Source organism: Cygnus olor, chromosome 11 (assembly GCF_009769625.2).
Source record: "Cygnus olor isolate bCygOlo1 chromosome 11, bCygOlo1.pri.v2, whole genome shotgun sequence".
Classification (NCBI taxonomy): Eukaryota; Metazoa; Chordata; class Aves; order Anseriformes; family Anatidae; genus Cygnus; species Cygnus olor.
The window spans coordinates 3,380,473-3,394,056 of NC_049179.1; the positions used below are offsets into that span (position 1 = coordinate 3,380,473).

Here is a 13,584-nt window from a genome sequence, read left to right on the forward strand (position 1 = left end):
TAAATCCCATCAGGCCTAAACTGTCCTGCACAAACTGACCTTGGATGCCTCAACCTCTATGACACAAGGCAAAGAGGACACGAATAACCCACCTGCAATTATTTCTACAACAAGAGCAGCATAACAATTTACTTCAGATAAGCTCAACAGTTCTTATGAAACTTACTTGACACTTCCCACATTAGATAGTTTTTAGAGGCCTATAATTTGCAGATGTTAACCACTTCGGATATATTCTTTGTATTTAAGTATTTGTTATTATTATTCCTAATAAATTTAATTTGGAACAACGACAAACACAACAAATAGCTAAGGTAGAAACTAAAAAAATAGTAAGCACTGTTCTAAGTTCTAGAAACCTCGTTGAAAAGCCATGCTTTCATGTTACTGAATGCAGCCTTCTCCCTTATGCCATGAAAATCACAGACTGCCACAGAAGCCATTAAGGTCTAGGAGAACTCAGTTCTGTTTCCTCCCACATTCCTCTGCTTGAGTTGCCATAGTGTCCCATTTGCATTTTAATATGCCTTATCCTCAATGACTCCAGTTAAAGCTTGAATATAATTTCAGCCAGAAACTTGCTGATGTCCTCCCTAAATTCTGTTTGCTTATGCTCCAGTCCATACAGCCCAAAGCAGCCCTAGGTCTTAAATGATAATTGCATCCATCTGCTGACTTGCAGTTTACCTTGAACTGCCACAATGCAACGAGAGTGAGTGATCTCTTAAAACATGGACGATTACGGATCCATAAAACAGCACTGAAATGAGCTACACACATTTTGCTGGCTACATTCCCAAAGCAGTGTGTTCTGTTCGTCACAAGGAGCAAGGAAGAAAGTTCATTTGAAACAGAGACACTTAACAGAAATGCAGGGCAGTCCCCTTCAGACAAGGGTAAAAGGCAAGTTGTAAGCTACTGACTCGCTTGAAAATGCCAGTCAGTTTCACTTGCTTGCTCAATCTGTGAAATTCATCCACTTACAGAACACAAGGAAAAAAATGTGTTGGAATACAGAAGAAAACTCTCAGTCCAGGCCGATGTGAGAACTTTAAAGAGCATTTCTACCATTTGATCCTAGGCAGCTGCAAGGGCTGGGCAGGCACCAAAGAACCTAGGAGTCTGATTAATGTTACGTAGCCTTGTATCCTCTCCCTAGCAATGGCCAAGAACAGATGCTAAAGGAAATAAGAGCAACATGTAAGAGTAGTACTTCCCCCAACATATCCTCCAGGTTCAAGTAAGTAGTTCATCAGGGACTTTTTCTATATCAAGAATGCAATATACTTTGATGGACCTTCCTTCATTTGAAATCCATTTCTTTTTCGATACCCACAACTTCTTGCAAAAGCAACTCAACAGAGAATATATTTATGATACGAGAGTAAATTCCCTGTTAATGTTCACCCCCCCAAACTATAACTTTACTAAACACCCTTTACATCATTCCTCCCCTTCCTCCTCCAAGCTGAAAAGCTGTTGGTCTACTTAGTCTCCTCACATAAAACTTACACCAATCTTGTGACTTTTATTTTTCTAATAGTTAGACATACTTTCTGAAAGAGGATGACCTGAAATTTGTTTATCATACGTGGATTTGTACAACTCCATAATGGTGTTTTTAATTTAATTCCTTCATTCCTTTCCTAATAAAACTGAACATTCTATTTGCCATTAAAACTGTCAAGAAGACTTGAGTTGACATTTTCAGAGAGTCATCCACCACGACATAAAATATTTCCTGACCAGTATGGGAGACCATTACTATGCATGCATCATTAGCGATTTTTCCTGTGTGCATTACTTGGCATTTATCAACACTGATTTTCAAATCATCCACTCTACTGTCTAGTTGCTCACTACCGTAATTTTTTTTTTTTGTAATTTCAGAGCTGACAATTTAATTCTCACTTCTGTTTCTATCTTTTAAATAGCTGTTACCAGTGAGGAAGCATTTTCTACACTTACGTCTTGAGACTATTTTTCAGAACTTCTACTAAGGGTTCTTGTTAAATATTTTGAGAATTTAAGTGTCCTGTATTAATCAGATCACTCATTTGCCTATGTTGCTGGTTAGTTTGATTTGTGAGACATAGCTTCCTTTTATGAAAGCCGAGCTCATTCTCCGTTCCCTGTAAAAAAAAAAAAAAAACCTGTCACACCTAATAAGCCTATTCTCTATATTCTTCCTTCCAGACTGGCATGTTGCAGTAGCTTGTAATTCCCTTCATTTCCCTTTCAGTCACTTAAAAAGACTGGCCACCTTCCTTCAGTAAGACAACCTAATAGATCAAAAAATATTATTGTTAGTATTTTAATAATTTTCTAGTTCACCTTCTTGACAATTCTTGGAAGAATACCTGCAGGTACAGTTCGCTTTGTTGTCTTATGCCATAATGCTTAGAGAGACTTATTTCTACATCACATTTTCCAGTAAATATTGGGTTAAATAATGTGTTGTGGTTTCAATTTCTCACAAAAAGCAAAAGGGACGTACCACTAAACAATGACATCAAAACATCGCATTGATCACAGCCTCGTATCTGAAAGCCTCGAAGTTATTTAGCTAGTCAGGATTGAAGGGAAAAATGTCTCTATCTTCCCTTGGGAGCAAAGTTTTACTTTATAACACATTCTTTATTTTCAGTAAGCCTTAGAGACAGTAACTATAGCTTATGGCTATATTAAAGAAGCCACACCATGAATTTTTCCCCACTCTTGTGGTAGATGAAAAGGACATGAATCAACCTGAAGACTGGGTAATTAAAAATTTATATAGCTGTTTCAGGAGCTCTGCTCCACATGGTTTTACAGTTTTAGTCTTCCCTTTGGTTGGCATATGAGAAACCTACTCCAACTCAGTTCAATTGCAGACTATAAACAGAATGAGGTTAATTATAATTTGTGCAGAGCACAAAAAAAAATTCCTTTTTAATATGTACATGTAATTTTCACTGCTGACTAAAAAGCTCTAGAGCTTTAATGTACAGAGTTATTATTCTGCTACAGCCAAGACAGTGTTCTTTTCAGGATGACAATATCCTGAACATTACGCATGGTTCATCACTGCCAAATGGAACTTGTAATTCTCCTTGACTGAACTGATATCCCACAACACAGAATGGGCAATAGGCAACCCTGTAGCATGATCCTTCAAGTCGTGCAATACCGACCAAGATGAACATTATTAGGTGAGGAGGTAATCAGAGCATAACAGTATAAAGAGATATCAATTTGTACAGAAAAGACAACTCCAGACTAGTCAGGGAACTGGCTGATGTAGTTGCCAAGCCACTCTCCATCGTATTTGGAAAGTCCTGGCAGCCAGATGAAGTTCCCTGTGACTAGAAAAAGGGAAACATCACAGCCATTTTTAAAAAGGTACAAGGTAAAACCATGGGAACTACCAACCTGTCGGCCTCACCTGTCTGCCTAGGCAGATCATGAAACAGAGCCTCCTGTAAGCTATGGTACAGCATATGGAAGACAGGGAGGTGATTCGAGACAGCCAGCATGACTTTCACCAAGGGTATATTGTGCCCGAACGATCTAATGGCCCTCTGTGCTGGAGCAACTGATGTCAGCTACCTGTACTTCTGTAAGGCCTTTGTTTGACACAGTCCCACACAGTCCCTTGTCTCTAAATTGGTGAGAAAGGGATTTGATGGATGACTATTTGGTGGATAAAGAATTGGCTGATGCTATTCAAACAGCAACTCCTGTTACAAAAGCAAAATGTGAAGTTCCAGAACTCGATGAAAATAGCTGAAGAATTACAACTTATTTTTTTCCACACAAAGCTGACAATATAAAATCTTTTTATTTTTTAAATCACCTCTGAATTTTTTTTCTTCAGTGTGAGTTTCATTCAATGAAGACAAAACTTCAGCAAAACTACTTGTAAGCAAAAAGGTAACAATTATGTTAATTGTATAAGAAATTATGTTAAAGACATACAGTTACTAAAATATTTGCAAGTACATTTATGATATACACATCTTCTAACCAGCAGCGATACTGATTTGGAAGGAAGTGCTGATATCAACAGGGATGTCACCGTAATAGCGTATTTGTGGAAGAGATTAGTATAGTTTTTTTTCTTCTTCTTGTTTCAAAAAGTTTGTTCATGGTCAACAACAAGTGGAACTGTAGCCACTGCCTTTCCTCTGTACCTCCTAATGTCTGCATACACAACATGTAACCTGTTCCCTTACTCAGCCCTACCCTCCCAGTTCACACCAGTGACATCAAAGTGCTTTAGCTATAGATTTACATCCACCCCAAGAGACATATGCACTGAAAAAAAAACACATTAAAAACATATATACAAAGTCAAGGGCAACTGTCAATGATGCAATCGTGCACTTGTATACCTCTTCCTCCTGCTTTGCATAAATGAAATTTCACTCCCTGCTGCAGAACCTATTCAACATATTTCCAGTAAAGATCAGCAGTGCCATACAGGCCATCACCATTTCCCACATTTATTAACTTAATTAAAAATAATCCAAGGCCAGTTGTCACAGAAATTATGTTTTGATTTTTTGATTTTTTTCTCTCTTTTTTTTTTTTTTTAAAGTGAGCCTTTAACAAGCTGTTGATTATAGAATGCAGGAAACCTGATACTAGGTGGCTGAAGGCTAGTAGCTAGGCACATAAGAAAAGAATGCATAGACCTTTCACTGCTTCAGACTCTGCAGTGTCTGACCAAAGCACTGATTTGATTTCATGACTGCTCTGTACAGATAGCTGACATTACTAAATGCTACTCCAGTATCAACTTGTTAAATTTGAACTCAGACTCAGCATATCAATATACTAGGCCAGACTAACTGGAGTCAAGAGAAATATTTTGGGAGTTGTTTATTTTTAAATGAGTCACAACACACCATGATAATTAATTGGACTGTATAATTAAATGATTGCCATAGAACCTATTATATTTGTCAAAGGCTGTAACAGCAAACACAAAAATATTTATCTAGTTTATTCTAGTGAATTACTAAACTGCCATAAAGTCACTATGGCTTTTGCTTGGTTTGGGGGGAGAGCCTTTAAATTTTTATTACATGTTTTAAAGGATATTGTACAAAAACTGATTTTACATAAAGACTGATAGGGCCCCTTCAACAGCGATATGCTTCTGTGCCTTTCAGAGGAATCCGAAACAAGCATACTACCATAAAACCTTTAGTGTCCAGTTTTCTGGCATCAGAAATCTTTTTAATTTGTATGTGGTCACGGTACAAATCAAATATTTGGCACAAATCAAATATTTGCAAATGCATGAAAGGTACAATGTAACCACAACAATTTGGGATTCAGACGATATTTTTTTAAACAAGCAAATAAAAAAGACTCATCTCTCTAATTTTCTACCTGGAAGATAAAAAATTTTTAAGAAATTGGTAAGGTTAAAATATGCTGCCACATTAGCACAGTAAAGATGCTGTCCTATCACAGGAGCATGCTCTAAAGTGCTTTAAAAAGTTAAATTTAGCCTAGATTTCATGACAATACACTGTGAACACCATTCCTGGGAACTGACACAAACCTGTCAGTCCAGTGAGCTATGAGGTTCTCTGGAAATGTTTACTAACAAAGTAATCCTGAACTTAGATTCTAACTGGATGGAACATAATAAAATTCATTCAGTATTTAAGCATTTTATATTTTACATATCAACGGACATTAAACACATAAGCTAGCAGTGAAATGTACTTGAGGTGCATGACTCAACATTTTCCTTTTTTTTTTTTTTTTTTTTTTTAAGAATAACTAGACCCAGACTACTTAAAATGTCATAATCTGTTTGTGCTTATTGTGGAATTTGCCATTAACAGTTGGATTTGGGGATGAGGAACTGCCAAATAATATACATAGTGGTTACCTGTGATCCACTATAAGCTTTAAAATAAGCTTAAAACTGAAATCACAGTTCTATAAAAAAGAACATATATTTGTTTTGTTTTTTTCCATAAAGCAATACAAAACTTAAAAGAAGTCAAAAAGTATGGAATCATCAGGTACTACTCTAACTAAAGGCAGTGACAGAATGAAAATTGCAGGATATTATCTTCAAGGTAATACAATTACTAGTTCAGACAGGAACTGTCACTAATATAGAACTTTGGCATAAAACTCGTTGCTTCTACAAGTAAATTAATTAAAACTACAGTAATTCTAATTCATGGAGAATGAGATCTTAAAATTTGAAATAACTTTTGTAAATATTAGTTGTTGCTCTTTCATCTGCATTCACAAATAAAACCAATAAATAATATTCAGCTTGTTCATATCTTCACAATGTTATTTAAACAAATTCTAAAATCCACATTTCTCATGGCTTATACTTAACTAATATAAACTGCCTCAAGAGTTAATAAGAGCAAACACACTTCTGAAGTTTAGTTGGACATGAGTTTCATTACCAAAAAAATATATTTATCTAGACCGAAGTACTATAATTTGGACAGCAATGTTGTTGGGAGAGGTATTAAGTTACAGTGTACTGCTCAGACTGAAGTAGTGGTTGGAAGAAAAAAAAAAAAAAAAAAGGAAAGGAAACTCTGAAAATTCCTGTGGTTCAGGGTGTATACAGAAACAAATGGTATTTACAGTTTCTCTGCTCAAATATTACTTATCTTTAATTCTATATAGAGTGAACTGTACTGTAAAATAAAGCCTATAAGAAATAAACCTGAAAGTCTCTAATCTACTCATTTTTACCCATTTTATAAGTAATTTTAATAATAATTATTATTAGGCAGTAAAATTATGTATTTAAAACTTTACAAAACTGAAGTTTAGATACCTCCAATGTCTGAATAATTAGACAAGAAAATCCCTTCAAGTTATGTAAGCAGGAAATTACAGTTTATAATACATGTTATATACAGGTATTCCACTCTAAGACCTATTCACCAAAAGGGTACCATATTCTAAGACACAAATCTAAAAAACAAGATACAGATCATATGAAAAAATAACATCCTAATGATGACAGTTTGACACCATTAGGAAATTCTGAAATAGCTGTGCTAAACTTTGATTATAGATTTTATTATTTTCCATTTAAATTTCAGCTGTAAAGTACTGTCAGATTTTTCTATAAACCAGAACACTCACCTTATGGGGCCTCCACAAAGAAGTGCTAGATATTTCCCTTTTAGAGGTTCCATATCTTTTGTTAACACCACTTGTTTTTCCTTCATTCCCAGGCTTGAACTGTATATGCAACTGAGACGTCCTTGCACTATGACACTTGTATTTAAGACTGGATAAACAGCAAGAAACTTTTTGACGTGATCCTTCCAATGAAACACTTCTTTGCAAAACATGGTGGGTTTTGCTCGCCTGTGCATTTGGTCTTTCCAGTTCATTTATATTCATCTGGTATTCTGAATCTATTTTTGAGGGTAAACATGCAGATGTGCTACGTGCCAGTTTTAAAGGAGGGTATTTTGCACTGGAGTTCAGATTTAAGTCTGCACTGCAACAGCCATTAACCATTTCACTGCTCGATGCAAATGCTCTTTGAGTCAGATGAACTGAAATACATGAGAAGCCACCAGCTACTTCTTCGCAAGTTGCCTGCTCAGAAGTGTTCAAAATTTTACTTTTGTCCTGTAATGATGTATTGGAGGAAAGCGGTCGAACATCTCTAACTTCACCAGAAGAGCAAACTGTTTTAGACAGCCGAAGTCCATTGACTGCTGTTGAAAGGAAACCCTTAGAAACGGTTTGATCTTCTTTATGTGCCGGCTCACTGGGATAAATAATTAGTTTATGTGATGTCTGATAGGCACCTCTATATGGCAGCTGACCTGAGGTTATGGGAGAAGCTGGGGGAGTACTGGAAGGACTCCTAGGGAAAATTACCAATGATGAACAACGCCGCAGTGGAATTTTAGTTTTCTTCCTCACTGACAAAGCATCTTGGTCAAAAGTAGTATTACTTCTACACGCTTGTACTTCTTCCTGAGGTGAGTTGTTTCTATAGGGATTACATTTGTTAGAAATGTTTCCATATGGAAAGTCACCATGTACAACACCACTACAGTAAGTACCATCGCTCATCGAAAGAGTGCCACTACCACTGTCACTGATGACACTGTTACTATATGAACCTCCATCACTCGTGGTACTTGTACATGATCCATAGTCACTGCCAGCACTGCTCAAGGATCCATTGTCACTGGCTGCAATACTGCTAAGACTGCCACTGCACGCAGCACTATTGCTCAGATGGCTATCATTAGCTGGATGATCAACCACAATTCTAGTGCCACAATTTCCTTCATTACCAATACTGATGAATGAAGTGTCTTCGCCATCACCAGACTGAAAATATCCATTATACTTTCTAGACTGTATAGAAATATGCAGTGAGGTGCTCTTTTTTTTTTGCAGTGAAGAAATATTTGCTTTTCTTTCTTGATTAATTATTTGCTGCATTACAGGTGCACAAGCAACTTGTCTAGGAGTCAGGTTCATTTGTGTAACATTAGGTTCAGAGTTCTGTGTCCTTTTGAAGTACATCCCATTGTTACTATCCAAAACATCTTCGGAGGTTTCTGATAACGGATCTGTGTTACTTCTTTGAGTTGCAAAATGCAGTCTTAACCGTCGTGCCATTTGTTCTCATTTCCACGCATGTTAGTGAATGAAAACCAGAAAAATCCTTCAGCAGGAAGGCTACAGGCAGCTGCACAGAACCTAGAGCTAGTACATCACAACAGTAAAAGCTCATAGAAGTAGCAAGCTTTGTCCTAATTTCTACAAGATACTAGTGTTAAAAAAAAGACTGTACCTCTTGAAATAAGTCAGCCATTCGTTGAACTGCAGTTTCTGGACCGTCTTTGATTGCTTGTAGTCAGAAAGCACTCATTTATAAAGCACTTATGTTCCAACGACCTCAGCTGCAACACACTGACAAACACTACTAACCTTGTTCCAATTATACCTTCTGTAATTTGCATAAATGAATATAATAAACTCCCAGTATTTCCAAGTTTAAAAGAGCAACTCCTGCTGCAGCTGCACTAGCTGAGTCAATGCGTCCGTACTTTCCTCAGCAGCGTATGACTACTAATATTTTTACCCGTAGGTTTAGAATTACAGGAAGTTGGTAGGAATGAAATCCCATATAATTGAGTATCAAGTCTAGGATTGAATTTCCAAATAGTAACCATGCTAGCAAACTGCTGAGGTCTGACTTATGCATAAACCAGGGAAATAACCCTTCTCCCCTAAAAAAAAAAAAGTTTTTCTACTCTATTTAAATAAAACTTGAAGAAATCTGACATTATCTAACAATCTATATGTTGTTAACCAATCACACTTTGTAAAGATTTGCACATGTTAAAAAGCTCTCCTGCCAATTAGTTAATAATTTTTAGTGAGATGCAACTGAATTAGAAACAACTTATCCTGATTAATAATTCAGCACTTACTTTCAGCCTACCATGTTAAATAATATTTTAACCTTCCCAAATTACAGCTGTTAAAGGTAGAAAGAAATAAAAATATTCTTGCAAGCTACCATCTTGTTTGCTTGAAGTCCACATTAAGCAAACATTCATTACTGTTTGATATGACATGCAAATATATGGCCAGCTACATAAACTATGAAACACCAAGAGAATTATGTACTAGGATAAATATGGTTACAAAGCACAATTACAAAAGAAAGCTATGCGGTATATTATAAACAAACCACTTCATATATTCATAGCTAACTACTAATTTCTTTTCCAATAAAATTATCAAAATGAACAGCACAAAGAAATGAATATATTGTCAACTCTTGTAAGAGTAATGGTATTGAGAATTCCTACAAATGTTTCACTGTCTTACATTATCTGAAAAGGTCCTTTGCTGGCATCTAGTGGGACTTTTGAAAAAAGACAATCTTACTGTTAAGTGTATTTTTTTGTTTGTGTTTTAAACATATTTGGTTATGAACGTACTTTTGAACACAGAAGCCATATATGATGCAGTACTAAACGCTACCACACTAACATGAAATTACTTAGTGCCGCTGAAAAAGTGCAAACAGAAGAGAACACTAGGCCATTTATACTTTTATAGGTCATACTACTAGATTTTTTTCTGTTCCATATTTATTTAACCTTTGCTGTATTTTAAGCTAGAAGGCAATAAAATTAACATTTAAACCTCCTTCCCAAATAAGAGCCAAGAATCGAATTCACAGTACTCTGTTTGCAAGCAACAAATTTGTTTTCTAATTATGCTCCAGGGCTTACTTAACCTCCATTACCTGAATTCCATGATTAGAATACAGCAGTAAACGAATACTAGCTTATTCATAAAAGCCAACAAATACAATACTTCATCTATTTCATTACGCTTCACCAACTGGATTTCTTCTAACGTTATGTGCTGGAGAGGGGTTGGGGCAGGAAGGAAAGTCAAACACCATAAAACCTTTCTTGGTAACAGATTTTAAAAATCACATTTGAACTACAACCAATATATTAGAAAAAGAAAAAAAAAGTGTACACATGCTAAGATGTGTGAACGAAGAAGAAACAATGCAGTTCTTAAAGCTCCTTTCTGCCCTGACAACACATTTATTAGCAGCAGTTTGTAGCATGCTAGTGTGATGCACAACAAATTGCAACAATTTTATCAGATATAATACTTTCAGTAGAAGAAAGCAACATTTTCGCCCCCAACAGATAATCAGAAATGTTTTTTTCCCCAATTTTCCCAAGAAACCCCTAGGTAAATGATAAACTGACATATTTTGGCAACTCAGAGTTAAGATTTCAGCCACATTTCTCAGCACGTCATTTTTCTTTAGCTATGATTTTGCAGGAATAGCCAGCCAGCTACAGCTTCCTTAATCACTCCAGAAATGACTTTTTAAATGCAATATTCTGTCCTACTGAATTAGAGTTCACATAACAATAATAAATAATAATAACAAAAGAAGGACCTATAGCGCCATGCAAATATTATTATTATTTAGCTCTTCATTATCAAATAACATAGGCTCTGGTACTTCATTTGAAATATGCAGAGCTGGGACAAGTTATTTTAAGACAAGAAAAGACTGCAAGATGTCAACTAGGTCCTGCACTGGCCCATCTCATAAACGATCTCATTCTCCTTCCTGACAGACTTTTCTAATGTGCTTTTAAAGACAGCTCTAACAGAGGATTCCACAAACTGGTCAAGCCATTTATTCTACTAATGGCTTGCATCAAGTCAGCAAAACAAGTAAGTTTCAGTGTTCCCTTACTAAATCAGATCCAAACCAGGTGATTTTTGACAAGTCTTGAAACTACTACAGAAAGATGTTAAATCACCAACAACTGGAGTCTTAATTAATGTTGCAGGACTTGGAATTTAAGCAGGACTTGGAAAATGAGTTTTGAGCCCACTTTTCAAGAAAGCGACGTTTGTTAACAACAGAACTAAGATTTCAAGGTTCAATTTCTCCCCGAAAGCTACCAGGAATAAAAGCACATGGGACAAAATTCTACAGAGGAAATCACCCATTAGGAGGACAGTCTCACAGCTCTAAGAGAATTACATCAGCTTGCTCACATCTAGATTTTAAACAGTCATCAAATATGCAGAAGAAATGCTGCTTAATACTCAAGCCGACTAAAATCATGAAAGATGAAACACCTTTTGATCATAGGTACATATCCTAGTGAAAAAGCACAAGGCACCCATAATTTATGACATGTGAAGATAAATTAATAGAAGTGGGGGAGTCTATCAATCCCAAACACTCACAGCTAAGGCAACAATATGACTGACTTAAAGTAGTTCAAGACATGTGGGACAGAAATTTAGTCTTCACCACAAAAGAGGAAGCTAAATAAAAATAGGAAGACAGTCTTTTCCATTGACCAAATGATGAGATGGGAAAGAAAAAAAATATTGTTATTGTAGAACTATACAGTGACTGATTAGGGCATGCTGCTTTGATCTCTAAATGCAGTCACACGTAGGAAACAAAGCACTATTTCCAAGGTGATCCAGTAAGAAGTTTTGTTGGCTCCTCTCCCATAAAAAAAAAAACAGGTCAAACAGCTTATCTACTTTAGATCAGAGAAAAAACGGTAAGGAATTTTCTTGGTCAAAACGAAAAAGGAAACATTGGCCTTCCCCAAAATTAGGGATCTGATTTTCTAGTCATGCATCCTGACTTCCACAGGGTGGCAGCAAAGCTCCAATGACTAATTACAAAGTACTTCTACCTCATGAAGAATAGACCATAGCCCAAAACATCATTTTTGAAACATACATCTGAGCATCCCGAAAAGTCACAATTAACCTGCCATGTAAACTACAAATGCTGATGATGCCTTTTAAAGTTGCTTTAAAAAAAATAAAATGAAATGAGACACCGTATACCTGGGATAGGCATCCAGGATCTGCTTGTTGAGACTTTCAAAGAAAAGGTACACCCTTTTTTTCTGTGCTGCTCCTCACATACTGAAGAAACTTCTCACACATGTACACAGATACCTACATTCTCAATACCACTTTGTAGTAAAAATAAACATTCATTGCAGAGCCTTCAATATTATGGAGGGATTTGGCCATATCATTTGAGACAAACTATAAAAAAATGATGCTTTTGAGTTGAACACATTAGAAGTTAAGAGCAATAGTATGATTGCTTCTGATCATCAAACTATGGTAATGTCAGACACATAAACAAATCAGGTTTCCTTTAAGTTTCATTATAGATGTTGGTTTGTTTTTTTGTTTGCTTTTATCTTGAGCTTAGAATCCAGATGAACTTGATTTCATTCAAGCATTGAGTAAATTGCAATATTAATAAAGGACCTACCAAACGGTTTTCATCAAATACTTCAAAAAGAAGTCTGTGTTTCTGAGGATTAACCTAGGAAAAAGAAAGATGTTAATAGTTAAAATATACACTGAATTCCACTATTTGTCTTAAGACAAATGACATTTCCTCTTGCATAAACACGGTAAAACTAATAAAAACTCAGAAAAAAAAGTTTCTCATAGAACTTGGTATGCAAGTTCAGGAACGTATCATTGCTGATATTATATATACATACATATTTACACACCAAAGAAAAAAAATCCCTCAGATCTGTATTCTGGAAGATTAACATTTTCAAAATATCCTTGGCTACAAGCATGCACCGCTGGTCTTCAAGTTCTCCACAGGAAGCATTTGTCCCAACAAAGTTAAAAGGATATCTCAACTGTTATATGCATCAACACAGAAAAACATCAGGCAAGATTTCAAAATACCATGGAAAAAGGAGTATGCTAATACTTAAAGACCCATAGGTGTTATGAATTTTCTGAGGAATTATTTCTTAAGTCCACTAACTAGCCTGCATAGTCATTTTGGCTACAGATGAAGAAACTGCTCCCCCATTTTGAGCACGTGAATCAGCAGTTACAGCTATCAAGAATTGCTATCCAAAAAAAGCAAGTCACGTGGAAAATTTATGACACTTAGCAGAGGGTACCGTATATTTGGTAAAGAATGCTTAAATCTTTGTTGACAACAAGAAATACCTAGACAAATTTTCTGACAAAGCCTAAATGAGCTCT

At 35.9% G+C, this 13,584-nt stretch overlaps 1 protein-coding gene across 3 annotated transcripts in view; it reads right to left on the bottom strand.

Moving 5' to 3' along the window:
• NEDD4 (NEDD4 E3 ubiquitin protein ligase) overlaps nt 1-13,584 on the bottom strand; it is a 56,367-nt gene that overhangs the window by 28,654 nt on the left and 14,129 nt on the right. Inside the window, exons 1-2 of one of the 3 annotated variants that reach the window (XM_040569954.1) lie at nt 8,813-8,906; nt 7,129-8,724 (exon numbers count right to left, since the gene is read on the bottom strand). In XM_040569954.1, the coding sequence (XP_040425888.1) occupies nt 7,129-8,637 (1,509 nt within the window). In that variant the 5' untranslated portion in view covers nt 8,638-8,724; nt 8,813-8,906. Of the gene's footprint in view, nt 1-7,128; nt 8,725-8,812; nt 8,907-12,838; nt 12,893-13,584 lie in introns of those variants that run through there. The other 2 variants (XM_040569955.1, XM_040569956.1) reach the window with 2 other exon arrangements.